Genomic DNA, 21,004 nt, shown 5'->3' on the forward strand with positions numbered 1-21,004 from the left:
GCAAGAAGTTCTTCTCAGTGTGTGAATTCAAGTGACGTCGCATGGGCAGTTGTTGTGGGTGTCGATTACAGCTATGCTTTCCAACCACCTTGACTGCGTGGATTGGAGCCATTTTTTTCTTTAGCCTGCGTCGAAGCCTTGGCGATATAATACTGCAGCGCCATATAGAAGGGACCGCGGGGATACCGGAATACGAACGCATTATACGGTGGACATCTGGTGCACAAGGACTCTTTGGTGCGTCTCCTTGGTGAAAAAAACAGCCTCCGTCTACGGGATTCGAACCCGATACTGCTTTTGTGCAGCTCCACGATGCTTATCGACTAGGCCACCTTGGCGGGAAGTAGGAGCGGGTGAAGAGGAGCTGGACTGAGTTAATGACATTCGTACGCACGCACTCTTGTCGGACGTAGACGATCAGGGCGCAGGTAACTAACAATGTTGCGCCGTCAGTGCTGGCCAAACGAAAATAATTTGATGTTTAAACGTGATGGGCATTTAAAGTTTTAGTTGTTGGTGAACGTGGGTTTAATTTCTTGCATCCTTTGGCGTCAGCGTTTAGCGCAATGGGCACACCTGCGGGTTCACTTAGGTGCATGCTCGACGCTCCTCTTTCCGACGCCACACAGCAGGTCGACCTTTCATGCAGACAGAGCTCGCAGGACTACTTCGCAATGCAGTAGCGTCTCGTATCAGTAAGGTATATTAGAAAGAAGCTTACCAGTTTTGCCGGATGTCGTTCGCGAATTCGGGGGATCACAGCCGCTGAATCGGGAGTCGGGACTTCGTTTTTCTCTTCATCGCCCCGCAGTTTCACTTCGCGTGCTTGCATAGATGACGCCACCCAGGTTAGAAAGCATTGTTGCTACCACAGAATGACATATATTACAGCTCATATCCTGGTCGTTTCCCCTGCCTAGATCGTAATAACGGCAGTGCAAAACAGCGCCGTGAGCACTGGCCTAACGAGGGCTAGAGAAAGGGAGAGGGAAACAAAGGTGGGCAAAGAAAAGGGCTTGGGCATTGTCACCTTAACGGTGTCGTGAAAGCGCTGTTTGGCTGCGCGTTTTGCCGAACCATTTCACCATCAGGCGTTTGCTTTTAACCGTCGTCTTACATACAGTATTTACACATTTCGCAACTAGGAAGGGTTGCAACATCTGGGCATTAAATGACGAAGAAACAAAAACTGGGATCCCAGCGAATGGTGGGCTAAAAGTGGGTATGTATAATTGTAAGTAGCAAAGAGAAGAAATTGAGGAGCGAAGAAAAAACAGCTGGCCGCGTTTTCTTGGCGTTTTGACGCGCGTGTTTAGCTACCAGGTGCTTTTAGCGCCATTTTGACGCGTGGGTGTACTGCGTAGGAAGATACTCCGCGCGGATATATATTTCGCTTCACGTGTATCCTTTACACTACCTTTTGACGTCCTTCGCTTATTTTCTTCTTCTTTTCTTTTCCTTTGCGAGAAGCTCAGGGGCTAGGACCGTTTTAAAAATGTGAAGCGTTGGGAACTCAAGATAACAAACTTTTCGTGCGCTGATCGGTAACGGCCGTATTTTCTTCATTCTAAGCACCCTCCCACATTCGAGCAAAGCGAGTTCAAAGAAGTAAAAATTTAAAGTGGATGAGCATCGAATCAAAGCCCCCCTGCCGACTTTCAAGGCAGCATGTACTCAAAATTCAACTTTGCTACAGGGCGGGAACCGCTTATTGGAGACATTCTAAAACATTTTATTTAGACTCTGCAAAAATGGGCAAAAGACGCGTTCCACGGGTCTTTCAAGCATCCCGTGTTAGTAAAAAGATCGCGGGTGAAGGAAGGGGGAAAGGGTAGTTTTTACGGCCTTTAACACACCTAACTTTTGAGTATCTAAACACTCCTTTAGCACACTAAACACAGAACGCAAACACGGTGTGTGTGCACGCACGCACGCACGCACACACACACACACACACACACACACACACACACACACACACACACACATACAACACACACGCACGCACACACGCACACACAGACAGACAGACAGACAGACAGACAGACAGACAGACAGACAGACCCGTGTTTTCTTAGCTTCTACCTACCGTGTTATACGGCTTTTCTCGCGGCTCAAATGTATGAGTGTCGTTTCTCAGAGCAATCTTAGCAGGATATCATAACCAGCACAATGAGTCGGAAAACAGGAAACTGAGCTGTAAATGACGTCTTCAGTATTCCGTAAGTTCCCAGAACTCGTAGTGCCGCTTCTTTGGTTCGAATGGTTTGTGCAAGGTAGCACGCCACCGTGCCACCGCATCCTTTTTTGATATCATTGGGGGCGATGGTGCGGAGCGAAGGTGCGTATAAACACAGACACAGCTATACGTAAAAGCGCGACAATAACTGAATCAAAAAAGGGTAGAAAATATGCTGTTCAAAAATCCTGGGCGCGAGGGCCGAATAAAAACGGGGCCATCGATGCTCCCAGCCTGCAAATCCCTTGCGGGCGAGTGGTCTTCTGCGGCGTGGCCAGTGCACGGCGCCCGACACGCGTGGCTTATAGTGTTTCGCCTTCACGTGCGGCGCCAGGTGCTCGAGCTGCGGATCGAGACAAGGCACAGCTCATAAGAGATCCTGTCGGCGTACGCACAAGTACTCGGGCTTCAGGGCCGCGAGAAAAGCGCCGACCGCCGGACCTTCTCGGAATGATAAGGCGGTGGCAGAAGCGAGCACTATCGCATTGCTTTTTTGCCTGCCTCAGATGTCCTTCTCTCGACGAATAACGATACAGAACGGTAGAGCCGGGATGGGTGCTTCGCGGCAGGAGCCCACAGGCTTCCGTTTCACATCGCTCTCTGCAAAGTGCTTCCTCTGCCTTTCGACTTCCTTGGTTCCTTGTCGATTTCTTTCTCATTCTCCCGGCCACCGTGATTGGGCTCTCTCTCTCTCTCTCTCTCTCTCTCTCTCTCTCTCTCTCTCTCTCTCTCTCTCTCTCTCTCTCTCTCTCTCTCTCTCTCTCTCTCTCTCTCTCTCTCTCTCTCAATCCCGACCACCGTGATTGGGCTCTCTGTCTGTCTTTCTTTCCCGCGTAAGTGCGGCTGTTCACGCTTGCTTAATGCTGCATATATAAACGAGCCGCTGGCCCGATCGGAACCTCCCCCTTCTCCCATCCTACGCTGTTCTTTTTGAGCAAACAGGACAGCGCGAAAGTACGCGGAAGTACTTCTTACTCGCCCCCTTTTTTTTCGGTCCTCGCGTAGAAGGGACATCAGCTGAAAATTAAAGCGCAATACGTGAGCGCGGAGGGACGTAAACAAGTCGGACTCCACACGCTGCCCCCTTTTTCTTAACGAGGGCCGAGGGAGGTGGCGGGGGTAACATGCGCGACAAGCAAGGCCACGTCCATCTTACGACGTTTACCCGTACTTCCACGCGGTGCGCGGGCCGGTGCGGCAGTTCGCTCCGGAGCGGCCCTTAAATTACGCTCTTAGCGCCCGACTAAATTGAAGCAGGCCGTCCTAATGAGCGGAGGGGCAGTCCCACCTCCCCTCCCGTCCCGATACCAGGCGCGCAAGCGCGAATGCAGCTTCATTTTCGCCCTTCTTTGCCGCCTGCTGCCGTTGCTCCTTTTCCCCGCTTTTAACTTAAATTGTGATCCTCCCTTCTCGTCCGTCGGATGTGACCCGCCGCGTCTCATGCGTCAGTGGCGTCATTATCTTCTTCTTCGCTTTGCTTCGGCGCTCTTGGCGTTTAAGCGTCGGGCCTGATTGGAGTCCTCCTCCAAATTCGCCCTCCTGACCCGTTTCTGGAAGAGCTTGTTTTTGTTCTCCGCACTCTTTCCCCATCTTCTCTCCTACCCTGATTCGGCGACGCGACGGCTACTTGCATACAGCAAATTGGAAACGACGTCTTTGAGCCACCGGATAACGGTGAGATTATTTAAACGTCCACTTCTCTGACACCCAGCGTACACGGGTGTGCCATGCTGCGCCACCCTTCCGTATCCTTCCCGCTCCCTAAAACATCCGATAAATGTCCGGAATATTGCTTCACCACTAACGGCGGAGAAAATATGTTTGGGAGTGTTACCGGTTCAAATGTGCGTGGGCAAAATATTGCCACATTCACCGGTCACCTGTGAGAGGGAAGCTGAGTTAACCGGTCACCCCAATACATAGCTGAATGGACTTGAAAAGGTAATACAGTGGAGGAACGAACGCAGACACCACATCCTATTGTCCGTGTGCCCACGTTTTCTGCGCTTTATTGTAGGCGACCAGCCTTCGGTTCTTACTCTTAAAGATGGCTTCTAATGATTATAATTATAATAATGTCATCATCGTTATCACCACGACCACCGTCACCATGGAGTGCGAGAAATAACTAGCTTACTACCTAAAACGTGCCATTAACGTCATGTTGTGTGGAACTGATCGTGATTTTGTAACGTCGGTGTTAATATTCTCCCGCCTCACCGCTAAAGCTTTCGGTAGGAGCGTGTGTATAGCGAAGCAGCGATTAAGTTCTGCTGAAACTGGCCTGGGTGCGTCTCATGAGGCTGCCGGAGGGCGGGGCCATCCCTCGCGTGTCTTATTGCGGCTACTAGTAAGTTCTTACTTGACGCAGCTTCTGCTTTGCTAGGCACGACTTTGATGGAGCAGTTGATGAACGGGGTGTAGCCCTAAACAACCCGAAAAATGTGTGCGAACCGTTTCCTCCAAGCAAATATTTCATTTCAGCTTTAGACTTCAATGGCCATTCTTTCACAGACATTTGCATATAAAGTGACCGTTAGCCACACGTTAAAATGGTTCGTACCACTGGCTTGGCCCATAATAGTTACCGCTTTCATAAAATCCGTTTTTTCTGTAGTTAGGGTTCGTACCACTGGCTTGGCCCATAATAGTTACCGCTTTCATAAAATCCGTTTTTTCTGTAGTTAGTTCGATTTGGTAATTGAGCTTTTTCCTGCGTAGAAATAAAACAGTAGCCCTGTACTACCCCTAATAAATTAATAGTTTCATTTGTTAAACACCCAAATTCATTCTCGCCAAGAGCTACGGACGCGACAAACTGGCACTGTGATCGCGGAAAGGTTCTATTTTGTTAATTCTCGTCCTTTATTTTTTTTGTGTGTGTTGCATATAAGTGTGTTGCATTCGTGTATGCAACCATAGGGACTGGCACCATCACCGCTGCCGCGGAGTACGCATGCGAGCAAAACGTTCCCGACCGCTCGACCAATGCAGAAGCAGGCGGAAGGGTGTGGTTTCAGCTGTAATTCACATACGCTGTACCGGGTCGGACGTAATGCAGCAACCTACGTTTTGTCTTTTAATTGATGCCGCGTATCGTAAAACGGACCATTGCAAAAAGGTTGCAGGTTAATAGGTCGTCTGCATACTTTGGCTCCGCCAGCCATAACGTTTTTTTTTTTTTTTTTTTACAGTGAAATACGTTTGAGGTAACTTCAATTTAATTTTCAGGTTACGGCGGACGCAAGTAATTTTTGACTTTCGGTTGCGTCGGACGTAACTCAAAACATGAGGCTAAAATACAGTCGGACGCAGCTTTAATTTTGAAAATCGAGTGCCTCGGTCCGAGTCACCCGAGTCGAAACTGGGTTCGTTATTCCGAGAAGGGGCTAACTGGGAAAATACGAAACGGGAAGGGCGTTTTCCGTAAGGTTGAAGCGGCAGGGAACCTACGAGAAGGTTCAAACGGGAACGGGTTCAAATGGGAACAGGCGAAATGAGAAGGGGCGAAAAGGGAAGGTTGTTTTGCGCCGGGTTGAAACGGGAGGGAGCAAGCGGGGAGGATGAAATGGGAACGGGTTTAAACGGGAACCTCCCGATGAACGCAACCGTACGACACGCTGGCCTACACATTTAAATGAAAGAAGAAGAAGAAGCAGCAGCAGCAGCAGAAGAAGAAGAAGAAGAAGAAGAAGAAGAAGAAGAAGAAGAAGAAGAAGAAGAAGAAGAAGAAGGTGGAGGAGAAGAAGAAGGAGGAGGTGGAGGAGAATGAGGAGGTGGAGGAGAAGGAGAAGGAGAAGAAGGCGGAGAAGAAGACGACGACGACGAAGAAGAAGAAGAAGAAGAAGGAGGAGGAGGAGGAGGAGGAGGAGGAGGAGGAGGAGGAGGAGGAGGAGGAGGAGGGTGTTAATAAGCCCGAGAAGAAGAAGCAGAGTCGCAGGGACTGGTGCGTCGCTCCGCGGATCGAAATTATTCACCGGGAGTCGCCAGGGGCCATGCACGATGGCTGCCCCGCGGAGACGGTAGATTGCCTTTTCACCCTAAATCACGGCACAGTAACGAGCCTCGAACCGCCTCCGCGCGGCGCTAACAGCGCTCGTTCGAAATTCGAGCCCCGCGCACGCAAACGACGCTGCGATCATCGGCGCCGTCATTCTTTCTCTATCTTGCGAGTGTGGTGTAGTTGTAGAGCGAAAAGTTGTGTGAAGCATTGCACTACTTCGGTAGCACGCCCTGTTCGTTATAAATGGACTTGGTAATGAGTGGAGTCTACTTGCTATAACGATGGAGCGACGGCCGGATGCCAGTTCTGTTCACAACCCGGAACTCTACCTCATGTTATAATACAGTGTGAGCGCAATCCCAAACTTCCGCCTCTGCGATCCCCTCTTCCCATCCCTGAGCTGTGGAACAACCTGGTGACCAGCGGCCCCCCCCCCCTCTCTCTCTCTCTCTCTCTCTCTCTCTCTCTCTCTCTCTCTCTCTCTCTCTCTCTCTCTCTCTCTCTCTCTCTCTCTCTCTCTCTCTCTCTCTCTCTCTCTCTCTCTCTATCTCTCTCTCTCTATCTATCGCTCTCTCTCTATCTATCGCTCTCTCTCTCTCCAGCTGCCGTTGTTTGTAAAGAGTGTGCGTCTGCAGTGGTGGAGCCGTTATATAAGTGACCTATATGTGCAGGCTCCGCATGAATCGGTTCTCGGTTATGGCGATAGCATTTCTTTCGTCGGCAAAGGCACGTAAAAACGTGCCATTTCCTTCAAGTCTTAATAAGCACTACTTCTGTGTGCCTGTGTCGTACTCTCACGGTTGAATGTCTTTGCGTTAAGGGTGATGATTTACATTAAGTGACCGCGCATTGTGTCGCTCACTGTCCAGCCTCTGCTTTGTTCCAAACCGTCCCTATCTCCTCCTTTTTCTTTTCAACCCACGCTCTCTCTCCTTCTCTCTCTCGCTCTGTTTTGCTGGCGCCCTAGTGGGACCACTTTGCCGGTTTGTCATGGCCGTCTATTCTATGGTTGTAGCAAACTCGGACTACACAGCTAGTCGAATACGCCGCCTAACTGATGACTGAAGCATTGATGCACAGAAAGCGAGAAAGAACTGTCCCTGAGGACGCGAAGGTCGGAAGTATAAAACAGCTTTTCTTTCAGTGCCAGACGTGTTGCTTCGGTTAAGCTTCGAAGCACTCGCTTTGCGGTTCAATCCTCGTGCTACTTTGAGGCTTCTTTAGTACCGTAATTAGAGCAGCCTCGTTTTTCTTGACGATAGTTAGAGCATCCCGAGTCATTTGCATATTATTAGAATGATCGCTGTCGGAATGCTAATGTCCTTCTCCAAGTGGGGCCGTTAGCGAATACTACTTCAGCGTCTTTACAAATCTACAGGGAATGCACTTGCTTGCGGTTTTAGTCGTTTCTTAGTAGCGTTGTCTTCCGCAATGTACACTAAGTTTTTTTTTTTTTTTTTTCTGCGGGCCCACTTTTTTCCACTTTAGTGGCGTTAATTGAGCTATTGATCCTTTGTTTTGCTTTATTAAGCTGGATGCTGCAGCCACGTCGACTTAATGACCAGCAGCTTGGCCAGAAATGAACATTTTCTGCGGGGCTGATTAGGTTCTTAAGGACACAGATACCCAGGGTGATAATGCTTACCTCGCGCTGCGAACATACATTTCCCTTTGCAAGCTGAATGTTTCCAAACAGGCTCCCTGTGTCCTGTTTCAGCAAATACTGTCCGTTTTCCTTTCGCGCCGTAACTTCCGATTTTCCATTCCGCTGACCTGCGGTTTTTGCACCGTCTCGAGCTTCTTGGCTCCCTTTCCCTTCGTTTCCGCGTAATGATTTGTTTAAGTCTTACGTCTTTTGGGAACCATTAAGGATGTCACCCGTCATTAGGGCCTGCTTTATACATTTCTTTGCTAACGCGCGGAATTACCCTAGTTTCTTACGACGCGAAAAAAGATGTTCGCAGCAAATGAAACCCCTCTCGTTTTACGCCGTCATTTTATTTTACCACGTCATTTGAATAAAGAAGTGAAGAAAAAACGAGGAAGTCGTATTGGTATTCTGCTTGCGTCATTACATTTTACGTCCCGGGCATTGCCCGTTATTTTTTCGAACTTTTTGAATATGGCGAATATCATCCTCACTTGCTTTCTTGAATCCGTCCATCTGTACGCGCCATTAGCGGCGTCACGGCCGCTGAGCCCCAACGCGCAGCGGATTGAAGCTGCGGTGGCATGCGCGCGCGGCGAAAATGTGTGGGGAAAAAAAGTAGCCAGGAGTGGTTTTCGCGCTCCACTAAATCGATAACACCTTGTTGAACCTCTGGTGGGTTCCCGTAATACCTCATGTCCTTCATGAAGCCGGCTAACTCTTATTAAGAAACTCACATAAGCGAGATCCTTCTGGTGGCTAACAAAATTTTTTTTGTGCCCTAGGTGGTATCATGCATGCAGCTTGCTCTAGTACTTTTGCGTAACATTTATCCTAATTACGTGGTACTTTAAATAAGAAAAAAATGGCTGATGATTACTATACAGTAGAACCCTGCTGATACGTTTTTCACGGGACCGCGAAAAAAAAAAACGTAACAACCAGGAAACGAAAGAGCCGAGAAACGGGAAAATGAAAGAAATAAGCGTGTGCAGAATTTTATTTCATTACCTGCGCTCGGAAAAATCGTGCAGCGTTGCTTGGCGCATTTTGTCACGTCCGAGCAGCACAAGGCGCTTGTCAAGCACCTGCAGCGCCATGTGGGTCTCGACAACAATGACGATGACAATGAGTCTTAGCCAAGAAAACAGGCAGGCGACAACCGAAAACAAGTCCCCGGCGACATTTGCGGCTAAGCCTATAGCCAAGCCAGGCCAAGCAGCGGAAAAAGCCAACATGGCCGCTCTCCATGGCCAGCTCCGACCGCCAATTCGCAACGTAACACGCGGGAACGGTCCTACACTTGCGACGTAACGGCGGGGTTCTCAATACATTGGAGTCAATGGGAGGTATGCCGGGACCGGCCAAAAACAACGTAACAGCCAGGAAAACGCAGCACCCGGGAACGTAACAGCGGGGTTCTACTGTACTACCTAATGCGAAATTTGTGCGCAGCGCGAACGGCAGTCTTCTCGGTCACGGCGCATAGCTGCTGCGTCTCGGGAAGTGATCGCGTGATCAGCGAACGCGCGGTGGCGCGCGCTACTCTTCTGTTGCAGCGCGTCGCCGCCGCCGGGCATTTTGTGGTAAATCGTGTTTGAACCACCCGCGCAAATGTCACGTGGTTCGGATGAGTCACGCAGTGATGAGGAGAGAGAGAGAGAGTTGCTGTATTGAAAGAGAAAGGAGCAACGAGGAGGCGCCGAAGGACCTATGTACGGGCATCAGCAGCGCGTGATGGGCTTCTGTGGCGCCGCCTCGACATACCACCCTCCCCCTCACACTTTCGCCGCGTTTTCTTCCTCCGTTTTTCTTCTGTCTCCGTTGCCGCTTTCGTTCGCTCGATTACTACGCCGGCGACGCCGTCAAACCATGTAGCGGACGCGTAAGTGCTGCACACTAAAAAAAAAAGAATTAGAAGGAGCCAGTAAACAAGTGCAATTAAACCGTGTCTAGCTAAAGATGCAACTTAGTAGCAACAACAAAAAATTGTTCTTTGCAAAAATTATTTTTATGTTTGTTGTCATATCCAAGGTACGTATTTAAAAATTTGGAGGACTCTTAAGATTCGTCTTTAAGCGCGTAACGTGATCGCGTTATCCGGCACCGCTCGCATCGTATGAAAGGTTCCTGAGCGGTGAAACTTTCCGCTCGTGCTCGCACCCATATATCTATTGGGAGAGCGCCGTACGATACCGGGGGTTTCGAGGGGCGCATCAAGGTGGCGCTGCGGGATTTTTCGCTTATGCCAGTTTTTCGCGCACGGTAAACGCCGCCGTCGATGCCGGCTTTTCTGCGACACGGGGCCCTTAACGCTATGTGTTAAAATGTGGCAGCTAGACGGAAAATTAACATCCGTGAGGATTACTCCTTCTTTTCCATTTTTCTTTCCAGCGCGTTTCCAGTATCTTTGTTTCAGAAGTATAGAAACCTTTGAAAGACCCATTTAACCAACCCAGGCTGTGTCGCCTAATCCGCCGCGGTTTCTCAATAAAGAATGCTTTGCTCTACTAAAGTGCATTAGGTCACGGCGGCCGTTTTTTCTCACGAAGCTGAGAAGCAGAAACGCGCATTTGAAAAGACCTCAGCGCACGTTTCAGATGCCCAGATGGCCTAGCTAATACTTAGCCCGCCAGTACAGGTCGCCTCATGGGCCGGGTACAGCTTCCGCGCGTGAAATCCAACCTCGACCTTTTTAATTGCTATAGCGTTAACTTTGCCTCTGCCGTTTCTTCGCAGATGCGGCGACTAGGCGATGCTGCTGACCTGAAGGACAACCGTTACAACTGAACATGAAACCAAGGTAAGCGTTGCATGCATGCCCTCGCAGCTACGCGAATTCTGCAAAACTTTATCTCGACTGGCCTTATGGCCGTGAGACTGTCTTTGAGGCTTACGTGCTCACCGAAGTTTTGCTAATTTCTTTTTAAGTGCGAATGCACTTCTTAAGCGAGCCTGAAGTGTCCGCCGCCGTCCGCATTCCGCCGCCGTCCGCATAGCAACAGCTGCGGGTGCGCGCGCTCCTCGTCTTCCTTGGCAACGGGGGGAGATGGGCGCGCGCTGCCTGGCCGCTGACATGGCACATACCCACGTGGGGGATTGGCCAGGAATCTCCTCGTCTTCCTTGGCAACGGGGGGAGATGGGCGCGCGCTGCCTGGCCGCTGACATGGCACATACCCACGTGGGGGATTGGCCAGGAATCTCCTCGTCTTCCTTGGCAACGGGGGGAGATGGGCGCGCGCTGCCTGGCCGCTGACATGGCACATACCCACGTGGGGGATTGGCCAGGAATCGGGCGTGAGAAGGGCTAATGCACCCGCTTAAAGGAGTACTGACACGAAATTTCAAAGCTGAGATCCGCTCTAGCAATGAAGTACAACGACAACACAAATAGGTGTCTGTGCATGGCACATACCCACGTGGGGGATTGGCGAGGAATCGGGCGTGAGAAGGGCTAATGCACCCGCTTAAAGGAGTACTGACACGAAATTTCAAAGCTGTGATACGCTCTAGCAATCAAGTACAACGACAACACAAATAGGTGTCTGTGAATAAATGCATCTTTCTTTCTTTGTAGTTGTGTGTGTGTGTGTGTGATCTCTCTTTTGCGAACATTACCGAACCGCGCAAATTCAACTCCTGCATTCGCACTTTCACATTCTTCCCCTCGGGTAAATGCGGGGAATTTTTTTTTTTTTTTTGCCTTCATACAATCAAAATCATGGCAACCTTCTCAGACATTGCCGCACACACAACCTCAATGACTGGTACAAAACAAACAAAAAAAAAGCAGAAGAAATCTCGCCGTGGCGAGGGGCATAGTGTAATTTTTCAGGAATATTAGGCAATTATTGTTGTCACAGGTTCTACAACCAAATTGCCACGTCGTGTTCATGTTGTATTTTCGTGTGTATGAACCAGGAATAGTACAGCAAGAAAAACTCGCGAACGTGCAGCCCACTGCATTAACGTGATTCTTCCGATTACGCAATAAAGCAGTGTTAGCGATATTTCGACGTTCAAGTATCACGCGTACGTGGGGAACACTGTAACGACGGGCTCAAGATTATTTCCAGTGCTGTGAGGCGCAGGCAAACCTCAACTCAAACAGTTCATCTTCATCCCCGATCGGAATGCAATGCGGGCGCAGCAGCAAGCGCGACGGATTCGTCTAGCCTACAGCGCTTTTGGAGTCAGGCTACGCTCTGTCTGTCTGAAAAACTTTACGTACGCTCAACCGGATACCACGACCTCGAGGCAAAGAAAGGCGGCGACTGTTTTGACTAACCAGTGGGCTGCACAATCACGTTGTCGCCTTTTCTGTTCTGGCGCAATCTCAAAAAAAGAAAAACAAAAAAAACTTGTTGCAACCGCGACGGTTTTCGCAACAGCATGAGCAGTAGTCGTATTACGGCGACGCCTCCACTTGGACTCGTCCCCTAGTTGAGTGTGGCAGCACGCAATGAACGACGTTACGCAAGCGACGGGGGCGTATTTGTCTGGTGCCGACTGTGGCAGCCTCAGGCGGGTTGGCTCGCATTAGCTCGTTCTCGAGTCGTGTGGCCAAGCGCTTCGAGGCATGAACGAAAGAGCTGCGTCCCATTTGTGCGTGCCCACATCCCGAGACGCAGGCTCTTTTCTGCCCTTATGCACGGCTGCACTGCTTCGCCCGGGCTTCGAAAGCCATTGGGTGCGCTGTTCTAAACCGCGCTTCCATCTTTCCGAATGGCCCGCGAGGAAGAACCGAATTGAGTGAGCGCGAGCAGCGCGACGAAATGTCCCCACGGCTTACATAATTGCGGGGGCGGAAGGGGCTTAAACGTCGAATGGGCGGATGTATTTTTTTTTTAATCTGGAAACGTTCTGTGGCTCACGAGAACGGATTCCTGGGCAAGCGTATGTGGCAATCTTAACGAAATTCCCAGCGCGCACAAACACGGACGAGACAAGGGACACCACACAATGCGAACTTCCAGCGCGAAGTTACAAAAGTTGGAGCTTAGAGCTGCGTGATTTCTCTTTAGTAAAAGTAGTAGTAGTAGTAGTAGTAGTAGTAGTAGTAGTAGTAGTAGTACTCGTGGTGTTTGTCTGAAGAAACGGACTTAGCCTTGCATATAAATGCTGGCAAATGCTCCGCCTAAGCGACCTCATATCGTATCAACGTCCCAGAGAGTCACTACACATCACTTAGTCCTGCGACAGCGAAATTCTAGCTGGAGACAAGACACCTGTCTTCGTAAAATCCAGTGGCCCCTAGGAAACACAGTGTCCTCCGCTGCAGCATGTGGCACTACTAGCTTGCGTATATTTGCAAAAAAAGTTCGTCCGCTCTAGGTTGTTTTTTGAAGAGCTCTCCTCTCCTCTGTCCGTTTTTGTACGCGCCATGGATTTTTCAATTCCATGTCTGCTCGCCCAGCACTTTCGTTTCGTGGTGCGTGGTGGCTATAATCCGGTGGATAGAACTGGACTAGATGTATTGGGTGGGACAGAATTCTTTTTTTTTTTTGCGAGCCTTTTGATTTTGATTTTGGCTGGTTCATGTCCGTATCAAAGTTACCATTTCCAGCGAGTCCTGATTGGCTGAAGGCAAACGACAGGACTTGACGCAAAACAAGCGAATTGGGGCCCAGATATCTGTGCATGTCTGAGGCCCCGCAACTGGAAGTATGTCATGATTGAGCTGGACGTGAAACGGACATTTCTGAAATACACTCAGAATTCCACTTAAGGGTGTTGTCCAAAGCAGGCGACAAACTAAACACGACCCCCTTTAGTTACCTATATAACGTGCTTCCAAGCAAATAGGCGTAACGAAGTTTTAACAGAGCAGACAAATTTGGGGTTGTTAAAATCCAGTTTACTGCGGTTTTGCCAAACTCGAAAAGGCTTCTGGTACGACTGCCACAGCGAAGTACCTGTCGCACCGACCGAGATAAACGTCCCCACCGGTGTGGAGGTGTCTGAACTGTCAAACACACCGCATGCTGGGTAGTGAGCATTTAATTTGTTTTGGTGGAATGAGATTGGATCGGAGTGGCAGGTACTGCGATGTCACGAAGAAACTGGAAGTTAGCTCCGGGTTTAAACCGCATTACGCCGCTCACATCCCGAAATGAAGACTTTTCCCCCTTACCTTTGGGCGACTTAATGCTTGCTTAAAGGAGCACTGACACCAATTTTTGGCGTTAATATTATTGCACCGTTCGCATCCTTCACTCAACAGAATACCCTGGCTGAAATATGAGCGGCCTGCGGCGCGAAGAACATAGTTCAATTGGATCGCATTTATCGCGCCGACCGAGCAGCGCGCGGAGCGGCACTCGGCAAATGGACATCAGCGTGACATCACTCCAGGAGAGGAAAAAGAAGTGACGAGCAGCGCTAGCCAAAAACTCGTGACGTCACTTCGCGCGCGCGACTCCACGAGCGGCGAGCGGGCGCAACGCCCTGTCAAGCGGGCGCCGGTGACGTCCGCACAAAGCGGTGACGTCAAACCGGGAGGCTGTCATATGCGCCGTTCGGAAGGAAAGCGCGGGAATTTGAAACAAACGATTTTCAAGCCGTTCAATGTAATTAACTATCGCGAACTGAAGTATTTAAAGTGCTGTTTCAGGTTCGCCAGACCACGCGTGTTAAAAATTGTCAGCTGAACATTAAAAACGTGAGCGGCATCGAATGGAAGTCCAGCCTCTGCTTAATCAAAATAAAGTGTGATTAAACAAAATGGAGCCAGCAAAGTAAACCCTGCAGCTTTTGTTAACACTCTCAGTGCTGCGCTGTAAAAATATGCAGCATTCTCTAGAGCGCAGTGAGTAGCAGCTTCTTTGTTAGGATATGACTCTTTGGCTCAAAGAAGGAGAATGCAGAAGGAGAAGGAGAATGTTGGCGAATATTTGGAGAATATTTGAGAAGGAGAATATTTGAGGTTGAAGTAGCGCCTTTTAGTCACTTCATTTGAAGCATATTTCTGAGCTGTCTGTGTAGCTTAAACGCGAATCGCCACTATCGACACTAACAAAAAAGGAAAAGTTAAAGAGACCGCAAGAGTTTGCACACTGGCTAGGACGAACTGGGTGAACAGCTTTACGGACTGTAATAACTGAATTCCGCCGCCAAGACAGGTTCGAATAGTGACATTTTAGCGACAATAAAGAGGAGCCGAGTCAGTGGCAACAATTTTAGCGTCCGAGGCGTCTTGTGTTGCTTGTGTCCAACGACAAAGCCGCTCTGGACAGTTGATGCCACCATAAAGTCCCCTTATTTCTATATATGCGTATGAGGCTAACGAGCCTTCTCATTTTATGGGCCGTAAAAGAAACAAATTCTGTTCGTATATACGCCGAATCATTTGCTGTTGTAGGAAAGAACCGCGCTCATAAAAAAGCTGGTAGGTGATTATTCGAACCGATAGTGCGAGAATTCAGCGCGGTTGCGGCTGCATAGAGTATGGCGATGCTTCGACGACATTACGTCAACGCTTCGCTGATGGCACCTAGAGTGCACTGTTATTCCGATAACATTGCGCTTCTATTGAATTTATATTTATGTTAATATGTCGCGATGACATTACATTATTTGTTTTCTTCCCCGATCTGCGGGATCATTTAGGCGTATCCCCTCGTGAGTGAAGTTATTCAAGAAGAAGCCATTGTAACTGACTCCACGGCGCTTTCGTGTTAGCATTTCAACTTGCGCTTTTGAATGACTTGCGCACCTTCGGCGATTTTACAGCCGAATCATTCCGCGTTACCATAGCAACGCCGCTCCCGCCCCCTCGCATTAACAGCGTGCGCTACAGTACTACGTTTGCTCCTGATGAGAGTCGCGCAGTCCGTACTGTAACACGCACGTAGGTTAAAAAGTTGGGGCATCCTCGCACTAGTGGGGCTAAGACTGGGCAAACAGGGAAGCTGGAGGCCCCGCCTAGCTTATTCTTGGTTCGGCAAAGTTTATGCGTGGTCATGCTTGGAGGCTCGGCCAAGTTTTCTGCGTTGTGTCGTCGCCGTTAACCCCCACAACCAGCGATGAACAATCGGTCATTAAAATATGTACAATGTACGCGTACCCACCGGTTTTACGGTGAAGCTACAAGAGTAGGGGGGGGGGATGATTTGATTGATTGATTGATTGTGGGGTTTAACGCGCCGACGCAACGCAGGCGATGAGGCGCGCCGTAGTGGAGGGCTCCGGATTAATTTTGACCACCTGGGGATCTTTAACGTGCGCCGAAATCTCGTACACACGGGCGTTTTTGCTTTTCGCCTCCATCAGAAAAGCGGCCGCCGCGGCCGGGAATCGCACCCGCGACCTCGTGCTCAGCAGCGCAACGCCTTAGCCACTGAGCCACCGCGGCGGGTAGTAGGGGGGGGGGGGGGCGCAGCGAGACGAGCGCTTGCTCAAACTTTTTGTACTCATTCCGTGGCTACCGTTCGGCTTGTGTGGTCTGGCGCGTGGGACACTAATTAGGAAGTTGATTAACGTTATCGCTTCTCGGTCTTTTGGCTTCTTTCATTTTGGCATTAATTCTCCTCTTTGCACTGCCAAAACTGTATCATTCGTCACAACAAGCGACATAGCGAGCCACCCCTAGACGCTTTTCCAAAGGCGTGCTTGTGCCAGTTGTATCGCGCCTCCGACAGGTGGCGACACGAGTCCCGCCCGAGCGCGGTCAGGCAAAACCAGTGTGAAGCGGTGCCGGCGCGCCCGATGACGTCATCGCTCGACGAGATTTTCCTGGGCACGTTCGCCGACCCAACCACCAGCTTGTACAGCATCGCTGTTAAAATCTGGCTCTTGTTGAACGCCAGCCTTGCACGCGTCGTTGGTATACATCGGTCTTAACTCCCCGTCCTTTTCCATGGTAAACATTATTTGGCGATTGTGGCCTTTGGGTGATCACCGGTGTCCAAAAATCGAGCACCATTTTTCAGTTCACCGGGCGTTGTGTTACGTTTCCAGATTAAAAAAAAAAAGGATGGTTGTTCAGGGTATCTGAAGCAGCCGTTGTTTCCAACATGTACGAATATTTGCCGTTGGTGTTTACTTATTCGTCTCGGTTAAAATAAGGCGAACCTGTACAGATGGGCTAGTTCAGTAAACCCCGCGCGCTATTGTAATGTGCTTCACATCTGACGAAACGCAGGAGCATTTGGTTAAGTGCTGGTAGTTTAAATTCACCTCGCCTTTCTATACATTTGTCGTTGAAACGCGCCAAGAAAAGGCGGGCGCGGCTGCACCGAATCGCGCCATAATGGAGTGCATCATAAAGATTCAGGCGGAACAACAGCGAGTCGTGAAACAAGCGCCCCGCACGCACGTGTATATCTCACCGATGGAGGACGGCGCATCATCAGTATGCAGGGGAAGAAGTACGCGTTTTGTATTCAAGCGCTTTCGCGACGTAGAGTCACTCCTTCATCGTACGCCTGTTTCTTACAACTTACACGCTGTGTTGCTTTCGGAACATCCATTCGTTGCGATGTGCGATGCAGGTTGATTGAACTTCACGATGTCGGCGCAGGTATACGTAAGGTTGGTGCCTGTGCGTTGACTGGTGGACTGAAATTCGAGCCCGATATCTGACAATGCTCGATGTCCAGAAAAAAGATCGGGCGCACCTGGGAATAGCCGAACAAAATCACAGTAATTAAAAGGGCCTTTTTAGCGAATCGTAGCGGTTTCTTTTTAAAGCGAAGCTTTAGTGTTTTCACTGATGGCGCCTGCAACGCCGGTACGCCCCCAAGGAAAACTAACTTTCTCTGACGATGAGGATGGACGATCGTGTGTGACTTGAACGAAAAAAAAAAAAATTGGCCGGCGATTACGATGCTCCCTAATGCGGCATTTGGGCGCAGCAGCTGTGCGCTGATGCAGCACTCACCCGTGGGTTCTCTCGACGGTAGCGGTGATGAGCCTCTGCGTCGGCGGCGCGAAGTGCGTCTCAGGAAGGCACCGCGACCCGCGCCTTAGGCAGGGAACGCACACCATTGTCACGCGCACGCCCCCCTCACGTTTTCGCCAGCGTTTCGCAGACGGGCGTCTCGTTCGGGCATTGAAAAGAAGCCAGCCTCCGGTGGTGATACTCCGTGTGACGTCACGAGAACACAAACCGAATTTCTCAGGTTTGAAGAATGGGCGTGAGGAAAAAGCTTTTGAGCAAGTTTATAAGTTACGCAATCTGTGTGGAGCAGTAATATTTGGACCGCCGATATCGTTGTTATTCAAATTAGGAGTGGACGCGCGTATTGGCAATGTTCCAAATGCGTCTAAGTTGTTAAAAAAGTACACCGGAACCCTGTTCCGAGCAATAAATCGGAAGAAACAAATGACATGAGATGAAATAATTGGAAGGAAATGCCGTTCTGGCAAAAAAGCGAGTAACTATGCTTAGCGTGATGGCATTGCGTCAAAAACAAGAACAACAACTTGCAGCGCTGCAGTGTTGCAGCGTCTTTTATATGTTCATGGAACAACGCCCTGTTCACTCGCTTGTACACTTGTCGTACGCTACCATGGGAAATGTGTTTTGGTATTTAGTCATTTTTGCCGCCCTCACATCTTTCTTGTTCTCGTGCTTTCGTCGGTCTTACCGCCTTACTCGGCAAGACGAAGCGCATCGTTGGCTGTAGATTGCCACAACTGCGCGTTACACGTAAGACCTTGTTTTGCCGCCCACCTGCGCTGTCGCGTAGTCGTTGTGCTGTCATTCACGCCTCGCACGACTGCTTTGGGTTCCCGAAGAATAGCTCTGTACTCTGATGCATGGGCCGTATGCGAGGAGGGCATACGGAGGGAGCCAGCAGCGAGCCCGAGACACGCTTGTCGCTAACGAAGTGCCCGTGACGATTTTGTTGACCGTGCACGGTAGCAACTGCTGCAACAGGCTGCGAATTCATAAGAGCTACCAGACGGGTGTTTCCGCTGACAAAGCTCAACCAGGTCGCGTAAGACACTGCTACAATACCCATGTGTCTGGGACGAAAGTGTTAGTCAACGTTAGGAGTTTTCGGCGTGGGTCTGTGGAAGCACGTGGACGCTTATTCATTATTGCCTCGCGGTTATCAAGACGTCGCCGTTAAGACCTTTTAGTAGAGCCTATGGACGTGCTGCTTTGATTTGTCCAAGTACTTAAAGTATGCCTAAAGCACCGTAGCCATCTTCATGCTCTTTACGAAGGAAAGTTTGACATCCACCTCAATGCAGCCGTACGACTACAAAGGAAAGCTGTACAGCTGTACAGCTTTCCAAACTTTCCTTAGTGGAAACTTATTCCACCTTGGTGATTTCCCTTAAATCTGGTCGATTAACTTCATCGTCTTTGTATGGAGCATGAAGGCGAACTAAACATTGCTACTCTGTATTTAGGCATAAGCTGTAATGACGATCAGTACTGAAGAGAAGCTTTCAGATTGCTCATGATGACATCAGTTCAAGTAAAAACAAATCTCAATTCATAGCGAAACACAGAGGGGCCAGCGTGGGGGTCGGCTTTGTACTTTTGGGATTTCAAGTATATTAATCCCGTCAGCGAGTTACCTTACCCTCAAACCATGAATCTCTCAGCGAAACATATTCGTATGCGACACGACGCGCAGGGTTTCTTAACATTCTTTCACGCTGTGTTTGTAGTGGTTAGGCGGCTACTAAGCATTTCAAGACCTAATTTATTCCACCTATAGGACAGAGTTTGTTTGGGGGACTGTTAACAAATTCCGTTATATACGTCGAATTGAAACTCGTGAAAACTCGTTCCGTCCGGCTTCTTTCGTCGTCAACGCCGTTTTTGAAAGTATTCTGGCTAGCGCTTCCTTGCAAACATCGACTTGGCTCCCCGTCGAATCGCAATCCGCTATTTACATATCACGCGGAGATCATTCACCACTGTTCGGTACACAGCGCCCCACGAGTCTACGACGTTGCGCAAAGCGCCATCGGCGACGACGCGCCGACACGCACTAGCGGATATGGGCTCAAGGCGCGGCGACCGTTCAGTCAACACGCTGACGGACGCGGCGGGTCTCTGGCGCCGAACCCTGTGCCTGTCTTAGCTAACCCCATCATAGTGTTTGCTTTTGAGCACAAACGGAGAGCGAAACCACCTTACAGGCTAGGACGAAGTGCAAGGCAGCGGCGAGAATAGAAGCGTAAACATGGCGGCTTATGAAGCTTCGGGAGAGCAAAAAATACGAAACACTAGGAACGGTACGCATGTGATCTGTCCTTGCCCGGGATGAAGCCACCTGTGAATCCTGTTTGTCCTTGATAGGAACGAGTGTGTTTAACAGGACACGGTCCTCTCAAAAGCCATGTCGTCACGAGGAGACCCTTCTGAAGGGTCTCCTTCAAGCCAAAACCAAGTCAAAACCAAATCAATGCTGAAGGTTCGTGCCGGATGAATAACATGGCAGACAGAATACAACCCTAAAGCAGGCTGTTTGGTACGAGACATCTCTGGTATGCGTCGTGTTATCTTGAATTCAGGGCGCAGCGAAAAAAGCCTTCGGCTGATGTGCACGTATAGGGCAAAAAGCGGGCTTCTAGAAAAAGGGTTAGACGGAAAAGGGTAGTGTGGTACACGCAAGAAGGTTGTAGAGAACCTGCTTGGCTATACGTTAGAAGTGTGAAAAGCAACAGCTTACGTACAAGCGAGAGACAAAAACACGTCAAACGAAGTCCGAAAAAAAAAAAAGAAAAAGTTTGAAACTTACAAGCTTTGTTCTGTTGAGAACCGCGACACAAGTTCTCGGGATATCCGTGTTTTAAAGAAAACTGAGTATTTATTTATTTTGGGTAATGCTAACAATGATTAACTGATAGCGAGTTCTTTAATCAAAACTGAAGTTGACCTCTCCCTTTAAAGTCCACCGAGCGAATAAAATGAGAAAATGAAGCCTCTGACTGAAGACGTCAGCAAGCAAGAAAGCGAGCGAGAAATCAAGCAAGGAAGCTGGCATTTTAGCACGGTGGACAAAGCCTTTATTCATTTTTGGCCAACCTTCCGCGCTCGTGAGTGCACTTGGGTGGTTCTTCTGTGGCGGAACCACTGCGATCGATTCCTTAAATACGTCTTCGGCAGAATGCGACTTGGACAGGCGCAAACCGCGCGCAGGCGAA

General features: G+C 49.6%; 2 protein-coding genes across 3 annotated transcripts in view; one reads left to right on the forward strand and one right to left on the reverse strand.

Moving 5' to 3' along the window:
* LOC144170677 (uncharacterized) overlaps positions 1 to 18,601 on the reverse strand; it is a 29,071-nt gene extending 10,470 nt beyond the window's left edge. The window contains exon 1 of the mRNA XM_077700611.1: positions 17,772 to 18,601. Within this exon, the coding sequence (XP_077556737.1) occupies positions 17,772 to 17,878 (107 nt within the window). The 5' untranslated portion in view covers positions 17,879 to 18,601. The remainder of the gene's footprint in view (positions 1 to 17,771) is intronic.
* Positions 1 to 21,004, forward strand: part of LOC144170675 (uncharacterized) — a 218,072-nt gene that overhangs the window by 148,370 nt on the left and 48,698 nt on the right. For both annotated transcript variants that reach the window (XM_077700609.1, XM_077700610.1), the window contains one exon: positions 10,630 to 10,693. The gene's annotated coding sequence lies outside the window, so the exon portion shown is untranslated. The remainder of the gene's footprint in view (positions 1 to 10,629; positions 10,694 to 21,004) is intronic.

This window comes from Haemaphysalis longicornis, unplaced genomic scaffold, assembly GCF_048455015.1.
Source record: "Haemaphysalis longicornis isolate Haplotype H1 unplaced genomic scaffold, Haemaphysalis longicornis Haplotype H1 scaffold_2, whole genome shotgun sequence".
Classification (NCBI taxonomy): domain Eukaryota; kingdom Metazoa; phylum Arthropoda; class Arachnida; order Ixodida; family Ixodidae; genus Haemaphysalis; species Haemaphysalis longicornis.